Here is a 19,432-nt window from a genome sequence, read left to right as displayed (position 1 = left end):
AAGCCAGAACTGCATCATTATAGTTCTGATGATTTCATGCATAAGTAATGTGATTATGTCTGTTTTTGAACAGATGATGTGGCCAATACTTTTTCATGAAAACACTGCATGTTAAACATTTTATGTAACTGGTTTTTCAGGCACCCTGATGATGAGACTCATTTAAATTGCCACCAATCATAAAAATATGGGTTCAGTTCCGCGTCCCTGCACAGCAAGTAACTGGTTCCAGTTGGACTATGAGGCAGAAGAGACAATTGGCACAGCTCAGACACTTGCCCACAGGCAGGAAGGAAACTTTCGAGGGAGGGGGAGGTACTCTCTTGCCAGATAAGGAGTGGCCTTGGTATGGGTGTGAAAATACATCAATTCCCTGCTCTTTCAGCGAAGGAAATTACGTTTAGGATAGAGAAGCAATTAAAGGAACAAGTTCTCAATGGAGCAAAGAGATCAAAGCAATATTCATTTATAGAATGCTAGAATGGATGGAAAAACCAAAAGGAACATATGAACAGTAACTCTGACTAACAGTAAAGTGATTCACTCCTAACAGTGAAAGGGCTTATGAATAAAGAACACTGATTGTGGGGATCTTTCATGAGTGAACGACTGTTTGGAACTCTCCATCAGTAGTGAATCACTCAGTTTATTCTCCAGTTGCCAAAACTTTGTGGATTATGTCACCTCTTTAATTAGCTTTTGGAACATCACACCCTGCTGTGTATGACAAAGATCTTATTCACATATGTACATATGTACAGACTGGAAAGTGACCAGTCAATCCCACAGAGATGCTGTCTATTGTTAGTAACTAAATTTCTGGACCTTTTTGTAGCTTCATAGAAATGAACCATAAATATTCTGAATACTCCTTGCAGGAGAGTTAGTCAATTGCACATATTTAAGCCTGATTCCACAAGTAATCGTACCTGCTTCCACCACCTCACCCGGCAGCAAGTCCCAGGCACTCACCACCCTCTGTGTAAAGAACTTGCCTCGCACATCCCCTTGAAACTTTGCCCCTCGCACCTTAAACCTATGTCCCCTAGTAACTGACTGCCACCCTGGGAAAAAGCTTCTGACTATCCACTCTGTCCATGCCGCTCATAACTTTGTAAACCTCTGTCATGTCGCCCCTCCACCTCCGTCGTTCCAGTGAAAACAATCCGAGTTTATCCAACCTCTCCTCATAGCTTATGCCCTCCAGACAAGGCAACAGCCTAGTAAACTTCTTCTGTACCCTCTCCAAAGCCTCCACGTCCTTCTGGTAGTGTGGCGACCAGAATTGCACGCAATATTCTAAGTGTGGCCTAACTAAAGTTCTGGACAGCTGCAGCATGACTTGCCAATTTTTAGACTCTATGCCCCGACCGATGAAGGCAAGCATGCCGTAAGCCTTCTTGACTACCTTATCCACCTGCGTTGCCACTTTCAGTGACCTGTGGACCTGTACGCCCAGATCTCTCTGCCTGTCAATACTCCTAAGGGTTCTGCCATTTACTGTATACTTCCCACCTGCATTAGACCTTCCAAAATGCATTACCTCACATTTATCCGGATTAAACTCCATCTGCCATTTCTCCGCCCAAGTCTCCAACTGATCTATATCCTGCTGTATCCTCTGACAATCCTCATCACTATCCACAACTCCAACAACCTTTGTGTCGTCCGCAAACTTACTAATCAGACCAGCTACATTTTCCTCCAGATCATTTATATATACTACAAAGAGCAAAGGGCCCAGCACGGATCCCTGTGGAACACCACTAGTCAAAGCCCTCCATTCAGAAAAGCACCCTTCCACTGCTACCCTCTGTATTCTGTGACCGAGCCAGTTCTGTATCCATCTTGCCAGCTCACCTCTGATCCCGTGTGACTTCACCTTTTGTACCAGTCTGCCATGAAGGACCTTGTCAAAGGCTTTACTGAAGTCCATATAGACAACATCCACTGCCCTTCCTTCATCAATCATCTTCGTCACTTCCTCAAAAAACTCAATCAAGTTAGTGAGACACGACCTCCCCTTCACAAAACCATGCTGCCTCTCGCTAATAAGTTCGTTTGTTTCCAAATGGGAGTAAATCCTGTCCCGAAGAATCCTCTCTAATAATTTCCCTACCACTGACGTAAGGCTCACCGGCCTATAATTTCCTGAATTATCCTTGCTACCCTTCTTAAACAAAGGAACAACATTGGCTATTCTCCAGTCCTCTGGGACCTTACCTGCAGCCAATGAGGATACAAAGATTTCTGTCAAGACCCCAGCAATTTCTTCCCTTGCCTCCCTCAGTATTCTGGGGTAGATCCCATCAGGCCCTGGGGACTTATCTACCTTAATGCTTTGCAAGACACCCAACACCTCCTCCTTTTTGATAACAACATGACCGAGACTATCTACACTCCCTTCCCTCGACCCATCATCCACCAAGTCCTTCGCTTTGGTGAATACTGATGCAAAGTACTCATTTAGTACCTCGCCCATTTCCTCTGGCTCCACACATAGATTCCCTCCTCTGTCCTCGAGTGGGCCAACCCTTTCCCTGGTCACCCTCTTGCCCTTTATATACGTATAAAAAGCCTTGGGATTTTCCTTAATCCTGTTTGCCAATGACTTTTCATGACCCCTTTTAGCCCTCCTGACTCCTTGCTTCAGTTCCTTCCTACTGTCGTTATATTCCTCAAGGGCTTCCTCTGTTCCCAGCCTTCCAGCCCTTACGAATGCTTCCTTTTTCTTTTTGACTAGGCTCACAATATCCCACGTTATCCAAGGTTCCCGAAACTTGCCAAACTTATCCTTCTTCCTCACAGGAACATGCTGGTCCTGGATTCTAATCAACTGACGTTTGAAAGACTCCCACGTGTCAGATGTTGATTTACCCTCAAACAGCCACCCCCAATCTAAATTCTTCAGTTCCTGCCTAGTATTGTTTATAATTAGCCTTCCCCCAATTTAGCACCTTCACCCGAGGACTACTCTTATCCTTATCCAGTGTGGAGGTGAAGGGCCTATTTACCTTAGCAGTGAGGTCAGTGACTAGGGGACATAGATTTAAAGTGATTGGTCGAAAAATTAGAGGGGCGATGAGTAAACTGATGAGGAAAAACGTTTTTTCACCCAGAGGGTGGTGGGGGTCTGGAACTCACTGCCTGAAAGGGTAGTTGAGGCAGAGACTTTCAACTCATTCAGAAGGAGCCTGAATATGCACCTCCAGTGCTGTAATCTGCAGGGCTACGGACCAAATACTGGAAGGTGAGATTAGTATAGGTGGATTGCTTTTCAGGCGGCACAAACGTGATGGGCCAAGTGGCTTCTTTCTGTGCCTTAAACTTTCTTCTTTTATGAACACCTCATCTGAAAGACAGCACAGCACTCCCTCAGTATTGCACTGAAGTGTCAGCTTTGATTTATGTACTAAATCCGGGAGTGGGACATGAACTCACAATCTCTGATTCAGAGGCAAGAATCCAACCAGCTGAGCCACAACCATGTCTCCAAGCATACAGTTACAGAATAGCATTAGCAAAGGCCTGTCTGTTCTTTCAGAGATGGTGCGTGGCTCAGAAAGTCCTAAAAAAGAAATAAGAATTATTTTCTTTTGCATTCCAAATGATCTGTAAAGCCAGAGCAAATGATGAAGCTCATGTTTTATTACAGGTATTTGGCTTTATATTCCTTTGCTCCCAACAAGGACGATGAACTGGAGCTCAGACAAGGAGACCTCGTTAATGTTATTAAAAAATGTGGTGACGGTTGGTACTTGGGTATGTTCCTGCCAGATATATTACAGTATAATAAATGCAGCCTGTTCTTCAGTTTACTATTAAAATAAAACCCACAAGCTCTATCTCATTTCAATATGAGTTACACGGTAGAAGACAAGTGTGGTTTGAATCACGTGATACAATTGATGGTTCATGGATGCCTCACACCAGAGAGCTCGCCGTTCAACTTCACTATGGCTCTCATTATACTCCCAGTATAATCAGCATTTTCCTGTATGTTCCCTATGCATCTGCAAGAGTGAAAATGCATCATACATAATGCTAAAATACTGAAATTGTTCTAATACTTTCCTAACTAGGAATTAAATACACTGGTCCACTAAGGCAACACTGAGGTAAATCATAACTCCATAAATGTCACTTCTGCAATGGATGATGTCCTGTTATATCACCATAGAAGATACATGTATTCTGCCTATTCTTTTCTGTTCAGATTTTTTTTGCATATTGTCAAGACTTGTGCAATGTTCATACACTAAGGCTGTGAACTTTGACTCTTTGGTGCCCATTTCTCCACCTTGCCTCCATAATGGAGTCCTTGACATTTGCACACATGCTTCTGGTATTAGCTGAGCTGGACGCTATTTGGGTAACAGCATTAGCACATTTGCAGGGAACATCCACTGGAAGTATGCAGAATTGACAGATCGTGACGTTAAGTGTGGAACGCTGATTTGATGTCAATGCTGCCATTTTGGAGCTCAACGCTCCAATTAGCGCCCTGTCTTAACCTTCGTACAGCAGCCAAAAGAATCTCCACAAGAGTTATTTAAAGAGATCATCAACTACATTCTGGTTAGTTGAAGATTGATTTTCACCGGTTCATTGCTGTGATTGTAGAAGTGTTTGGTGGGTTCCAGAGTTGTTTAAGGGTGCTAAAAGCTTTAGGGAGTAGGGTAGCTGAGGGATTTTGTCCAGGCTTCAAGGATTCTGCACAAACCCTTTGCATCCAGACATGGTTGCAGTAGTTTGCATCCCCCTTGGACTACAGAATGACAGGGAGAATGAGCAGAAGTGATACAAGGCAGGACAAGCTGGTGGAAGAGGGAGGAGAAGGAGGCGAAGGGATCTCAGTAGTTTAGTTTAGTTTAGAGATACAGCACTGAAACAGGCCCTTCAGCCCACCGAGTCTGTGCCAACCATCAACCACCCATTTATACTAATCCTACACTAAGCCCATATTCCTACCACATCCCCACCTGTCCCTATATTTCCCTACCACCTCCCTATACTAGGGGCAATTTATAATGGCCAATTAACCTATCAACCTGCAAGTCTTTGGCATGTGGGAGGAAACCGGAGCACCCGGAGGAAACCCACGCAGACACAGGGAGAACTTGCAAACTCCACACAGGCAGTACCCAGGTCGCTGGAGCTGTGAGGCTGCGGTGCTAACCACTGCACCACTGTGCCGCCATATCTGGTCAGAGTATTCAGGGTGCAATTCTCCTGCCTGAAGCTCACTGAGGAACAGTGTGTTCGACATATTCATTTCACTAAGGACGTCCTCACTGAAATGTGCCAGCCGCAGCCACAACTGCAGCCTCTGAGGTCGAGGATGATGTTACCAGTGGCTGTGCAGGTGACCGTGACCAAGAGCTTTTATGCGTTTGGCTCCTTCTAGGCTCGAGCAGCAATATTTGCAACATCATCCAGTTTGCTGTCCACTGTTGCATAAGGTACGTCACTGAGGTTCTGTATTCCAACTGAATACATTACATTCTCTCTTACCAGAGAGAAGCAGGTGGAGCAAGTACATGGCTTCACGAGGATTGCAGGCTGCCCTGTGGTGTATGATTCTGTTGATAGCACAAACATCGCTTTGTGGTATCCACATGCCAATTCTAAAATGCAACCGAAAGGGATTCCACTTGCTCAATGTCCAGCTGCTGTATGAACATACTATACAGGCCAAAGCCCGAGAGCAGTCAAGATGCTGTCATTCTGCATTTGGTGGTTACTGGATGACAAGCACTATCCTTTGGGGACATGGTTCATGACCCCGGTACACAACCCACACATGCATGGGCAGCATGCATACAATGAAAGTCATGTTGCCATACAAAATCTGATCAAGCAGGTCATTGGTTGCTTAAACAAGGCTTACACTGTCTGGAGCACTGTGGAGGAGCCCTAAAGTACTTGGCAGAGTGCGAATCAATGCGGTTATATGCTGCGTAACCCTTCCATGATGAAGGTGTAACCCTGGCCCCCAGCTATATGGCAAGCAGCTGAGGAGGAGGAGGAAGGGAGGAGACAGCCAACACAGTCCTTTTCTGGTCACACTGTCTTTCTCATTTGTTCCCATTTGCATCCATTTGTTCACAATGCAAACATAATAGCCATCACAAAATAAATGTCCCAAACCAAATTTATGATTTGGTGAGATGGAACAGTCTGTGATTCATGCAGGTCCGTAAGAATTCCAATTTGGGAGGCAGTTTTAGTGTGCATGTGCGAAATGCACTACATAGGGAACCCATTATTTTCAGTTCATTTCTTTACATAATCTTTGAGGATTTCCCACTTAAATTTTTCACTTTGGGGTGTGTGTAATTGTACTGATTAACTACTGTACCCTAATACTCACCTAGCTGAAATTTTATAACATCTTAAATAACTGAAGAGAAAAACAAATTTTCATTAAACATTAAATAATTTGGGTTCCTGGAGGTATCAGATAGAAAGACAATTTGAACTGAAGTGGTGAAAAAATACAGCAGCCCCCTTTTCTATGGAATTTTCTGACATGACACTGAAACACCAGCCAATGGAAAACTATAGCATCTAATTAGTTGGCTTGGGAATTGGCACTAAGCCTGAGTGCCTACCTAAGGCAGAATTTTCAGGTCCTGCCAGGGGCAGGAATGAAGGCGAGTGGGTGATGAAAATATAGGTGCCAGCCAGCATGCCGGTTTACAAAAGCAGTTTGCGGGACCAGTGAGTTTTACCACGGTGGTGGGAGAGCAGCCCCAAGATCCTATCTGATCCATTAACCACAGCAGTTAAGACTATTATCGAGCTCATTGAGAGCTCGTTAAGGGGCATGTTCAGATTTTGACGAGGATGCATAGACTGCATGCACTTTCTGGGCCAAACCAGGTGCATGGAGGCGGGCACACAGCAGAGAGCTAATCATTTCTGGCCCAGGGAATTAGGTAGTCTCCATGAAAGTGTGAGTGGCACAAAGGGGCACTCGGCCACTTGTACAAAAGTCCCATCGGGACAGCGCAGGTTGCAGGGAGAGTGGTCAGTAAGTGCTTGGGCAATGCAGGGAGTCATTACCCTCCTGGCATCGCGGGAGCATAAGAGGAGGGGACAAGGCTGCCAAACACAATAGGAGGGCCACCTGAGCACAAGGAAGGCAGCAGCTGGCAATGGGGGCACAACTCTCAGATTTTGGGTGCAGTGGCGATGAAGAGCAACATACTCCGCTGGAAGGCCAGTGCCCCAGGCACCATTTTTAAAATTCATTTCATGGGATGTGGGCATCGCTGGCCAGGCCAGCATTTATTGCCTATCCCTTATTGCCCATTGGTGGTGGGTGAGCTACCTTCTTGAACCGCTGCAGTCCATGTGGGGTAGGTACACCCACAGTGCTGTTAGGAAGGGAGTTCCAGGATTTTGAGCCAGCAACAGTGAAGGAACGGCGATATAATTCCAAGTCAGGATGGTGTGTGGCTTGGAGGGGAACTTGCAGGTGGTGGTGTTCCCACGCACCTGCTGCCCTTGTCCTTCTCAGTGGTAGAGGTCACAGGCTTGGAAGGTGCTGTCTAAGGAGCCTTGGTGCGTTGCTGCAGTGCATCTTGTAGATGGTACACACTGCTGCCAGTGTGCATCAGTGGTGGAGGGAGTTAATGTTTGTGGACGGGGTGCCAATCAAGTGGATTGCTTTGTCCTGGATGGTGTCGAGCTTCTTGAGTGTTTTGGGAGTTGCACCCATCCAAGCAAGTGGAGAGTATTCCATCACACTCCTGACTTGTGCCGTGTAGATGGTGGACAGGCTTTGGGGAGTCAGGAGGTGAGTTACTCACCGCTGGATACCTAGCCTCTGACCTGCTCTTATAGCCACAGTATTTATATGGCTACTCCAGTTCAGTTTCTCATCAATGGTAACCCCCAGGATGTTGATAGTGGGGAATTCAGCAATGGTAATGCCATTGAATGTCAAGGGGAGATGGTTAGATTCTTTCTTGTTGGAGATGGTCATTGTCTGGCACTTGTGTGGTGCGAATGTTATTTGCCACTTATCAGCCCAAGCCAGGATATTGTCCAGGTCTTGCTGCATTTCTCACGGACTGCTTCAGTACCTGAGGGTTCGCAAATGGTGCTGAACATTGTGCAACCATTAGCGAACATCTCCACTTCTGACCTTATGATTGAGGGAAAGTCATTGATGAAGCAGCTGAAGATGGTTGGGCCTAGAACACTATCCTGAGGAACTCCTGCAGTGATGTCCTGGAGCTGAGATGATTGACCTCCAACAACCACAACCATCCTCCTTTGCGATAGGTACAATTCCAACCAGTGGAGAGTTTTCCCCCGATTCCCATTGACTTCAGTTTTGCCAGGGCTCCTTGATGTCATATTCGGTCAAATGCTGCTTTGATGTCAAGGGCAGTCACTCTCACCTCACTTCTTGAGTTCAGCTGTTTTGTCCATGTTTGAACCATGGCTGTAATGAGGTCAGGAGCTAAGTGACCCAAACTGAGTATCACTGAGCAGATTATTGCTAAGCAAGTACTGCTTGATAGCACTGTCGACGACACCTTCCATCACCTTACTAATGATTGAGAGTTGACTGATGGGGCGGTAATTGACCAGGTTGGATTTCTCCTGCTTTTTATGTATAGGACATACCTAGGAAATTTTCCACATTGCTGGGTAGATGCCAGTGTTGTAGCTGTACTGGAACAGCTTAGCTATGGGCGGGGTAAGTTCTGGAGCACAGGTCTTCAGTACTATTGCCGGAATGCTGTCAGGACCCATAGCCTTTGCAGTATACAGTGCCTTCAGTTGCATCCTGATATCACATGGAGTGAATCGAATTGGCTGAAGACTGGCATCTGTGATGCTGGGGACTTCAGGAGGAGGCTGAAATGGATCATCCACTTGGCACTTCTGGCTGAAGATTGTTGCAAGTGCTTCAGCCTTATCTTTTGCACTGGTGTGCTGGGCTCCCCCCTCATTGAGGATGGGGATATTTGTGGAGCCACCTCCTCCTGTAAGTTGTTCAATTGTTTAATTTAACCAAGGGCACAGAGGAGAGGTACAAGAGGCAGGAAGGCAACAGAGGCCTTACGCTCAGCATAGGATCTACCAACAAAGAACAAAGAACAAAGATAATTACAGCACAGGAACAGGCCCTTCAGCCCTCGAAGCCTGCGCCGATCCAGATCCTCTCTCTAAACATGTCGCCTATTTTCTAAGGTTCTGTATCTCTTTTCTTCCTGCCCATTCATGTATCTGTCGAGATACATCTTAAAAGACTCCATCGTGCCCGCATCTACCACCTCCGCTGGCAACGCGTTCCAGGCACCCACCACCCTCTGCGTAAAGAACTTTCCACGCATATCCCCCCTAAACTTTTCCCCTTTCACTTTGAACTCGTGTCCTCTAGTAATTGAATCCCCCACTCTGGGAAAAAGCCTCTTGCTATCCACCCTGTCTATACCTCTCATGATTTTGTACACCTCAATCAGGTCCCCCCTCAACCTCCGTCTTTCTAATGAAAATAATCCTAATCTACTCAACCTCTCGTCATAGCTAGCGCCCTCCATACCAGGCAACATCCTGGTGAACCTCCTCTGCACCCTCTCCAAAGCATCCACATCCTTTTGATAATGTGGCGACCAGAACTGTACGCAGTGTTCCAAATGTGGCCGAACCAAAGTCCGATACAACTGTAACATGACCTGCCAACTCTTGTACTCAATACCCCGTCCGATGAAGGAAAGCATGCCGTATGCCTTCTTGACCACTCTATTTACCTGCGTTGCCACCTTCAGGGAACAGTGGACCTGAACACCCAAATCTCTCTGGACATCAATTTTCCCCAGGACTTTTCCATTTACTGTATAGTTCACTCTTGAATTGGATCTTCCAAAATGCATCACCTCGCATTTGCCCTGATTGAACTCCATCTGCCATTTCTCTGCCCAACTCTCCAATCTATCTATATTCTGCTGTATTCTCTGACAGTCCCCTTCATTATCTGCTACTCCACCAATCTTAGTGTCGTCTGCAAACTTGCTAATCAGTCCACCTATACTTTCCTCCAAATCATTAATGTATATCACAAACAACAGTGGTCCCAGCACGGATCCCTGTGGAACACCACTGGTCACACGTCTCCATTTTGAGAAACTCCCTTCTACTGCTACTCTCTGTCTCCTGTTGCCCAGCCAGTTCTTTATCCATCTAGCTAGTACACCTTGGACCCCAAGCGCCTTCACTTTCTCCATCAGCCTGCCATGGGGAACCTTATCAAACGCCTTACTGAAGTCCATGTATATGACATCGACAGCCCTTCCCTCATCAATCAACTTTGTCACTTCCTCAAAGAATTCTATTAAGTTGGTAAGACATGACCTTACCTGCACAAAACCATGTTGCCTATCACTGATAAGCCCATTTTCTTCCAAATGGGAATAGATCCTATCCCTCAGTATCTTCTCCAGCAGCTTCCCTACCACTGACGTCAGGCTCACCGGTCTATAATTACCTGGATTATCCCTGCTACCCTTCTTAAACAAGGGGACAACATTAGCAATTTTCCAGTCCTCCGGGACCTCACCCGTGTTTAAGGATGCTGCAAAGATATCTGTTAAGGCCCCAGCTATTTCCTCTCTCGCTTCCCTCAGTAACCTGGGATAGATCCCATCCGGACCTGGGGACTTGTCCACCTTAATGCCCTTTAGAATACCCAACACTTCCTCCCTCCTTATGCCAACTTGACCTAGAGTAATCAAACATCTGTTCCTAACCTCAACATCCGTCATGTCCCTCTCCTCGGTGAATACCGATGCAAAGTACTCGTTTAGAATCTCACCCATTTTCTCTGAGTCCAAGCATAACATTCCTCCTTTGTCCTTTAGTGGGCCAATCCTTTCTCTCGTTACCATCTTTCTCCTTATATATGAATAAAAGGCTTTGGGATATTCTTTAACCCTGTTTGCTAAAGATATTTCATGACCCCTTTTAGCCCTCTTAATTCCTCGTTTCAGATTGGTCCTATATTCCCGATATTCTTTCAAAGCTTCGTCTTTCATCAGCCGCCTAGACCTTATATATGCTTCCTTTTTCCTCTTAGCTAGTCTCACAATTTCACCTGTCATCCATGGTTCCCTAATCTTGCCATTTCTATCCCTCATTTTCACAGGAACATGTCTCTCCTGCACGCTAATCAACCTCTCTTTAAAAGCCTCCCACATATCACATGTGGGTTTACCTTCAAACAGCTGCTCCCAATCTACATTCCCCAGCTCCTGCCGAATTTTGGTATAGTTGGCCTTCCCCCAATTTAGCACTCTTCCTTTAGGACCACTCTCGTCTTTGTCCATGAGTATTTTAAAGCTTACGGAATTGTGATCACTATTCCCAAAGTAGTCCCCTACTGAAACTTCAACCACCTGGCCGGGCTCATTCCCCAACACCAGGTCCAGTATGGCCCCTTCCCGAGTTGGACTATTTACATACTGCTCTAGAAAACCCTCCTGGATGCTCCTTACAAATTCTGCTCCATCTAGACCTCTAACACTAAGTGAATCCCAGTCAATGTTGGGAAAATTAAAATCTCCTATTACCACCACCCTGTTGCTCCTACATCTTTCCATAATCTGTTTACATATTTGTACCTCTATCTCACGCTCGCTGTTGGGAGGCCTGTAGTACAGCCCCAACATTGTTACCGCACCCTTCCTATTTCTGAGTTCTGTCCATATTGCCTCACTGCTCGAGTCCTCCATAGTGCCCTCCTTCAGCACAGCTGTGATATCCTCTTTGACCAGTAATGCAACTCCTCCACCCCTTTTACCTCCCTCTCTATCCCGCCTGAAGCATCGATATCCTGGGATATTTAGTTGCCAATCATGCCCTTCCCTCAACCAAGTCTCAGTAATAGCAATAACATCATACTCCCAGGTACTAATCCAAGCCCTAAGTTCATCTGCCTTACCTACTACACTTCTTGCATTAAAACAAATGCACCTCAGACCACCAGTCCCTTTATATTCATCATCTGCTCCCTGCCTGCTCTTCCCCTTAGTCACACTGACTTCATTATCTAGTTCCTTACAGAAGGAGCTACCTTGAGATGACCAAGAATCAGTGCTGCAGGAGGCTGTGGCTCTCCAAGGAGATGGTCACAGAGATCTGTGCTCTTGTCGCTGAAGACCTCACACCTCGCAGCATGTCTCATCATGTCCTGCCAGTAGCCATCAAAGTAACTGTGGCCTTGAACTATTTCGCTTCTGGCTCCATCCAAGGATCAGCTGTGGACTTTTGTCACATCTTGCAAATGGCTGCACACTACTGCATCTCACAGGTCACTAATGCTCTATTTGCAAGAGCTGGATGGTGCATTCAATTCATGACAGACGCAGCCTCGCAGGCACAGAGGGCAATGGGTTTTGCCTCCATCATTGGATTCCCCGAAGTGCAAAGCGTCATCAATTGCACGCATGTGGCCATCAAGGTACCCAATGACCGGCCAGTCAGATTCATCAACAAGAGGGGCTTCCACTCCCCCAACGTTCAGCTTGTCTGCAACCACAACAAGAGCTTCCTCCATGTGTGCGCTCGCTTTCCTGGCAGCTGCCACGACACTGTCATCCTCTGCCAGTCCAGGCTACTCTTCACTCCATCCCGAGACTCCGTGGATGGATTCTAGGATACAAGGGATGTCCCTTGATAAGATGGCTACTAAACTTTGTACGAGAACCTGAGACAGAGGGACTTTGATGCTACAACCAAAGCCATCTGCTTAGCAGGACAACCATTTAGCAGACTTTGGAAGGTGCGGTTCCGGTGCCTGGACTAGTCGGGAGGGCACCCTGCAAAACACTGCTGCAAGGGTCTCACTCATTGTAATGGTCTGCTGCGCTCTCCATAACATGGCCCTCCAGAAAGGTGTGAACATTGAAGAGGGTGAGGCTGTTTAAAGACAGAGCTCATCAGAGGAAGAGGAGGACCAAGACATGGAGGAGGAAGAAGGGCGGAAGATGCAGAATACCGAGGTGCCCCGGCTGCGCAGAGAGGTGGCAGGACCCAGTGTGGGGCTCAAAGGTCTCGTCAGGATGCTATTAACATCAGGGATCATCTGATTCAGGCTGGTTTCAACTGAGCCCCTCTGACCCAGAGTGAACAGGATGGTATGGAACTCACACTGAGCTGCTTGTCTGAACACTTCCATTGAAGATGCAGCCTGAAACTCCTACCACCAATTAAAGATGCACATCTGCCCACTGTCAGCTACAACGGACCTTTGCTCACCTTCACCACTTCATACATTCATAAAACAGAAGCTACAGTAATGGCTGACGCTGCCGGTTTAAATTGGGCCCATTCTCTTTCAGTCCCCACCCCCCCCCCCCAATTCTCGCTAATTGACCGCCAAACCAGTCAATTCAGGGGGCGCCCCCGTCAAAATTGGGATTGGTGACTGTTTCCCCCAGGGAGCAGGTTCAGGACCCGGAAATGGTCTCAACATCTATTTCCCACCCCTGAAAGGAAAATCTTGCCCATTGTATCAGCCCACAGACTCTCAGAACAGGCTCCGTGCAGTGAAGATATAAAAGTGAGTTTCTGCTGCCACTTATTGTACAGAGATTGAATGAAGGGGGAGAAATTGAATCTCATTGCACCCATTTTCTGGGCAAACAACAGAGGCATAAAGGACCTATTTCATGGGAGTATGTTCATTGCCCCAAAGTCATCTGAAATAATAGGTTGAGCGATTTTTCAGGTGTCCCTGACATATATTTATATTTATATCTTTCTATAATATATATATACTTATATGAATGAGGGGTCCCACACCTTCCAGCAATTGGGCTGCCCTGAGTGGAGCAGATGGTGGGCCTGGTCCACTCAGGTTTTCCTGTGAGAACATTGGGGCCTCGAAATTTGGCCGAGTCCATTTTTGGGTGCCTCACCCGCAGAGTACTAAAAGCCCGTGCTCAAATTGGGAGGTCCGAGGAGTAAGGGATTTTGGTACTTGGACCTCATTATCATGTAGAAGGCAGAGCGGTAGAAGCCCGCACAGGTTCAGGTAAGTGGATAAAATCGTTGTGGTCTGGAGGAGGAATGGCTGAGCCTCGGTGAGTGATTCAAGGGGGCTAAGAGGTTGGGAAGCACATGACGGAGGGCTGCAGTATTGTTGGCTGGGCCTCAGAGTGCAATCAGTTAGGAGTTTGTGACTGGGGCAGGGGGGATGGATAGTTGGGGTCTGCCTGGAGGTCAGAGTCAACAGTGGGGTTAGAGATCCTGGAACCGGGAGCAAGGGTGATTAAGGAGAGTACTAATCTTTTGTCATTGCATGCTGCTCAGCATTGCTTTGCCTGGAGGATATCAGCACTGGTGGTGTCTGCCTCAGACGCAAGCCAAAGTGCAAGATGGAACAGAAGCAGGCATTACACCCCTTATTTGCATATGTTAACAGCCCTTTGTTTAGCCCTTACCTAAATGGCGTCCAGCACAGCCCACATCAGAATTGTGCGCACATGACACTGTCTCTATTTTGGACACACAATAGCACCCATTGCGCTGAAAACCCAGGCGCTATAGAGCCAAATTTCTATCTACGGGTGTCACCAGCGAGGGAGTGTGTAGATAATCAGTGCTTTCCTGATGAGATATTTTCAAACAGTTAACAATGGGTTATGTGTCAGTAAAGTAAAACCAGTGACGACATCCAAATGCAAGGAACAGATGACTAAATTTCAGAGTACTGCTGGCAAAAATTCCTGAGAGGTGATGAAAGTGTAATTGATGCCCTCTATAATATTGGCGACCACGCTCTGGAAGTGGTTCAAGAGTTCACCTACCTAGGCTCAACTATCACCAGTAACTTGTCTCTAGATGCAGAAATCAACAAGCGCATGGGTAAGGCTTCCACTGCTATGTCCAGACTGGCCAAGAGAGTGTGGGAAAATGGCGCACTGACACGGAACACAAAGGTCCGAGTGTATCAGGCCTGTGTCCTCAGTACCTTGCTCTATGGCAGCGAGGCCTGGACAACGTATGCCAGCCAAGAGCAACGTCTCAATTCATTCCATCTTCGCTGCCTCCGGAGAATACTTGGCATCAGGTGGCAGGACCGTATCTCCAACACAGAAGTCCTTGAGGCGGCCAACATCCCCAGCTTGTACACACTACTGAGTCAGCGGCACTTGAGATGGCTTGGCCATGTGAGCCGCATGGAAGATGGCAGGATCCCCAAAGACACATTGTACAGCGAGCTTGTCACTGGTATCAGACCCACCGGCCGTCCACGTCTCCGCTTTAAAGACGTCTGCAAACGCGACATGAAATCCTGTGACATTGATCACAAGTCGTGGGAGTCAGTTGCCAGCGTTCGCCAGAGCTGGCGGGCAGCCATAAAGACAGGACTAAAATGTGGCGAGTTGAAGAGACTTAGTAGTTGGCAGGAAAAAAGACAGAGGCGCAAGGGGAGAGCCAACTGTGCAACAGCCCCGACAAACAAATTTCTCTGCAGCACCTGTGGAAGAGCCTGTCACTCTAGAATTGGCCTTTATAGCCACTCCAGGCGCTGCTTCAGAAACCACTGACCACCTCCAGGCACGTATCCATTGTCTCTTGAGATAAGGAGGCCCAAAAGAATATTCAGTCATATGGGATTAACCATTTTAAAGCACAATAAAGTAAGGGACTATCCATATTTGTCACTATTTGTATAAAAATGTGAAAAGTACATGGGGGAGGGTGTTTGCCAAAGCTTACTGTTATTTTAGTAATGTTTTTACATAAGTTTCTTCAGATCCCCATAAACAAGAACTGTTTTGATGTTTATGCAAAGAATGAGTCAACTGTGCCCAGTGTTTAAAAATGATTTACTCTCTGGTTATTAACTTCCAGTATTTTTATTGCACACCGTTGGTTCTGAGGAGAGGTAAACAAATGAATAGTCTTTGTACTGTTGTGAAAAGTTTTTGAATTATGGTTGGCCACTTAGACTTTAGGTACTTGAAGATTATTTATTACTGTCTAATTTATGCAGTAAGCAATATTTATTAAATACTTTTTCAACTGTATTATATGAATAATTAGGGTGTTCCACTGATGAGATATTTATCTTTAACTGAGAAGTATATTGTATAAAATATTCATTGCATTGGTGTGTATATTTTGTAGGTACATCTCGAAGAACCAAGAAGTTTGGCACCTTCCCAGGAAATTATGTGGATAAATTATGTTTATGACTAACAGAACTGAGTCTCCTAATTCAATCAACAAGTTATCATTGGTGAATTTATGAACTGAATGGGTCAGGAAGTGCACTGAAATGTGCATTCTGTAGATAAAGTTAAGTCTTTCTGATGTTTTATAGCGTTCTTTCAGCTTTTTTTAAAAGTTATTTCTTCTTACTGAGACCTGCAATATATGTTCTAGATCTTTGAATGCATTTTTGTAGCATCAGGATCCGTTATATTAAAAAAATTGCACAATTGCATTTTCTTAAAAAAGCTGTGCTGAGCAAAGATGATGGTTTGATGTCTTCCAACTTTAATTTTCATAATATCAATAATAGAGCCTTAAAGAATGAAGATGGCAAATATTTATCTGGGGCGACAATGGCATAGTGGTAATGTCACTGAACTAGTAATCCAGAGGCCCAGGCTAATGTCCTGGGGACATGGGTTCAAATCCCATCACAGCAGCTAGTGGAATTTAAATTCAATTAATTAATAAATATCTTCAGTTAATTAATAAGGAATTGGAAGCCAGTCTTAGTAATGGTGTCATAAAACTATCATTGATTGTTGTAAAAACAGATCTGGTTCATTAATGTCCTTTATAGGGAAGGAAATTTGCTATCCTTACCTGCAATGTGCTTGACTCTTAACTGCCCTCTGAAATAGCCTAGCAAGCCACTCAGTTGCCAAGGGAAATTAGGGATGGGCAACAAATGCTAGTCTTATCAATGACGCCCACATCCCAAGAAAGAATAAAAGAAAAATTCTGTGATTTCCTCAGGTCCTGATTGTTTATGATATTTCTGCTTGTTTTACAAGGGTTATTTTCAATTTCACATAAATTCACATTGGGAAATTGAGCTTAAAAAAGACTTAACTTTCAGAAAAAATGCAGTTCAGGAAATTTCTGGGCAATTAGCAGGTGTTAAATGTATTTTTGTACAAAATTCTTTTAGCCTTGGGTTCTTCAATTTCCTCAATTAACCATTTTACATATTCTGCCTTCTAAGAGAATGATTACTTTTCTTATTCTTTCGTGGGATGTGGGCATCACTGGCAAGGCCACAATATATGTTGCACATCCCTAATTTCCCTTGAACTGAGTGGCTTGCTGGGCAATTTCTTAGGGCAGTTAAGAGTCAACCACATTGGGTCTGGAGTCACATGTAGGCCAGACCAGGTAAGGATGGCAGATTTAGAACATAGAACATAGAACATTACAGCGCAGTACAGGCCCTTCAGCCCTCGATGTTGCGCCGACCTGTGAAACCATCTGACCTACACTATTCCATTTTCATCCATATGTCTATCCAATGACCACTTAAATGCCCTTAAAGTTGGCGAGTCTACTACTGTTGCAGGCAGGGCGTTCCACGCCCCTACTACTCTCTGTGTAAAGAAACTACCTCTGACATCTGTCCTATATCTATCACCCCTCAACTTAAAGCTATGTCCCCTCGTGTTTGCCATCACCATCCGAGGAAAAAGGCTCTCACTATCCACCCTGTCCAACCCTCTGATTATCTTATATGTCTCTATTAAGTCACCTCTTCTCCTCCTTCTCTCTAACGAAAACAACCTCAAGTCCCTCAGCCTTTCCTCGTAAGACCTTCCCTCCATACCAGGCAACATCCTAGTAAATCTCCTCTGCACCTTTTCCAAAGCTTCCACATCCTTCCTATAATGCGGTGACCAGAACTGCACGCAATACTCCAGGTGCGGCCGCACCAGAGTTCTGTACAGCTGCAGCATGACCTCGTGGCTCCTAAACTCGATCCCCCTACTAATAAAAGCTAACACACCATATGCCTTCTTAACAGCTCTATTAACCTGGGTGGCAACTTTCAGGGATTTATGTACCTGGACACCAAGATCTCTCTGCTCATCTACCCTACCAAGAATCTTCCCATTAGCCCAGTATTCTGCAATCCTGTTACTCCCTAAAGGACATTAGTGAACCAGATGGGTATTTACAACAATTGATGCTAGTTTAATGGCACCATTACCGAGACTCGGTCCGGAATTTTATGCACCCCCAAATAGTGGGCTGGTGGCGGGGGTGGGGGGCGTAAAATGGAGTGGGAGTTTCGGGGGGCCCTTCCCGACCCACTTCTGCCTCCACCGCCATGTTACGTGGGGCAGCGGCGGCGGGAAACGGCCCACCTGCCCCAGGCTAATCAAGGCCATTAGTTGGCCCGTTAACAGCCACTTAAGGGCTTCCGCCCTCCGCCAGAGGGATTTCACCATTGGCAGACAGATGGCCCAGGCCTGAGAAAAGCTGCCTGTAAAAAATAAGCAGCCTTCTAAGGGCCTGGCGGGGGAGACCTTCTTGACTGGGCACCATGTGCCTGACGGAGGGCCACCCCCAATGCCCCGACCAAGCCCAACGCCCAACACGTTCCCCCACCCCCCTCCAGTCGACCCCCGCTTGCCTCGCTGGAGCCCAACCAATCACTCCTGGCGAGGCCCCAAAAACTTACCTCTTATCCGTCTTCTCCATCATCTTGATCTTGAAGCTGGGTTGCAGTCCCAGCAGTGGCCACCACTCCCCGGTGGCACTGCTGGGACTAAGAGCTGCCAGCCCGCAGATTGTCTGGCAGCTCCATTAGGCGGGACTTCCTATCTCAATGAGGTGGAAGTCCTGCCTAAGACCAATTAAGGGCCTGGGGACCATAAAATCAGGTCTGGATCCCCAGGTCCGGCGGAGGCTTTTCGGTTGATTGACGGCTCCAGAACGACAAGCACAAAATTCCAGCCAAGCTTTCAATTCCAGATTTTTTTTTGTGTTAATTAATGCCGGGTAGTGGGATTTGAACACATGTCGTCAGGTATTAGTGTGGGCCTCTAGATGACTAGTACAGCACTATTACCACTACGCCACCGTCTCCCATTGACCTGTTCCCATGTCACTATCAAGACTGCTTTGTAAGCAGTCAGTGAGAGGTGTGTATGAGTCCTGTGGATTAACTCATCCTGAATTTTATCTTTTTCTCTGTGGCGTTGGATACTCCTTCAGACAGAACTAGCCCAGGTTGCTAAGTCATGGAGATGAACACATGCCCTTCCCTTCCTTGATATAGTGCATGGATACAACAAAATATACTGGCATCAGGCTGCCTGTCTCAAATGTGAATGATCAAGAATCTGGACTTTAAATCAACATGACTTGCAGTGAAAAATAGTCGCCTTAGGAAGCACATCACCTCCGTTGATTG

The 19,432-nt window shown here is 46.1% G+C and overlaps 1 protein-coding gene across 11 annotated transcripts in view; it reads left to right on the top strand.

Moving 5' to 3' along the window:
- The window catches only part of LOC137375975 (uncharacterized), a 169,098-nt gene extending 152,202 nt beyond the window's left edge, over nucleotides 1-16,896 (top strand). For 6 of the 11 annotated variants that reach the window (XM_068043803.1, XM_068043796.1, XM_068043799.1 and 3 more), the window contains 2 exons: nucleotides 3,656-3,762; nucleotides 16,156-16,895. In XM_068043803.1, the coding sequence (XP_067899904.1) occupies nucleotides 3,656-3,762; nucleotides 16,156-16,223 (175 nt within the window). In that variant the 3' untranslated portion in view covers nucleotides 16,224-16,895. Of the gene's footprint in view, nucleotides 1-3,655; nucleotides 3,763-16,155 lie in introns of all 11 variants that reach the window. The other 5 variants (XM_068043797.1, XM_068043793.1, XM_068043795.1 and 2 more) reach the window with 2 other exon arrangements.
- Nucleotides 16,897-19,432: the final 2,536 nt, after the last annotated feature.

The sequence above is a fragment of the Heterodontus francisci genome, chromosome 12 (genome assembly GCF_036365525.1).
Source record: "Heterodontus francisci isolate sHetFra1 chromosome 12, sHetFra1.hap1, whole genome shotgun sequence".
NCBI lineage: Eukaryota > Metazoa > Chordata > Chondrichthyes > Heterodontiformes > Heterodontidae > Heterodontus > Heterodontus francisci.
This window is presented reverse-complemented; position numbering and strand designations above follow the sequence as displayed.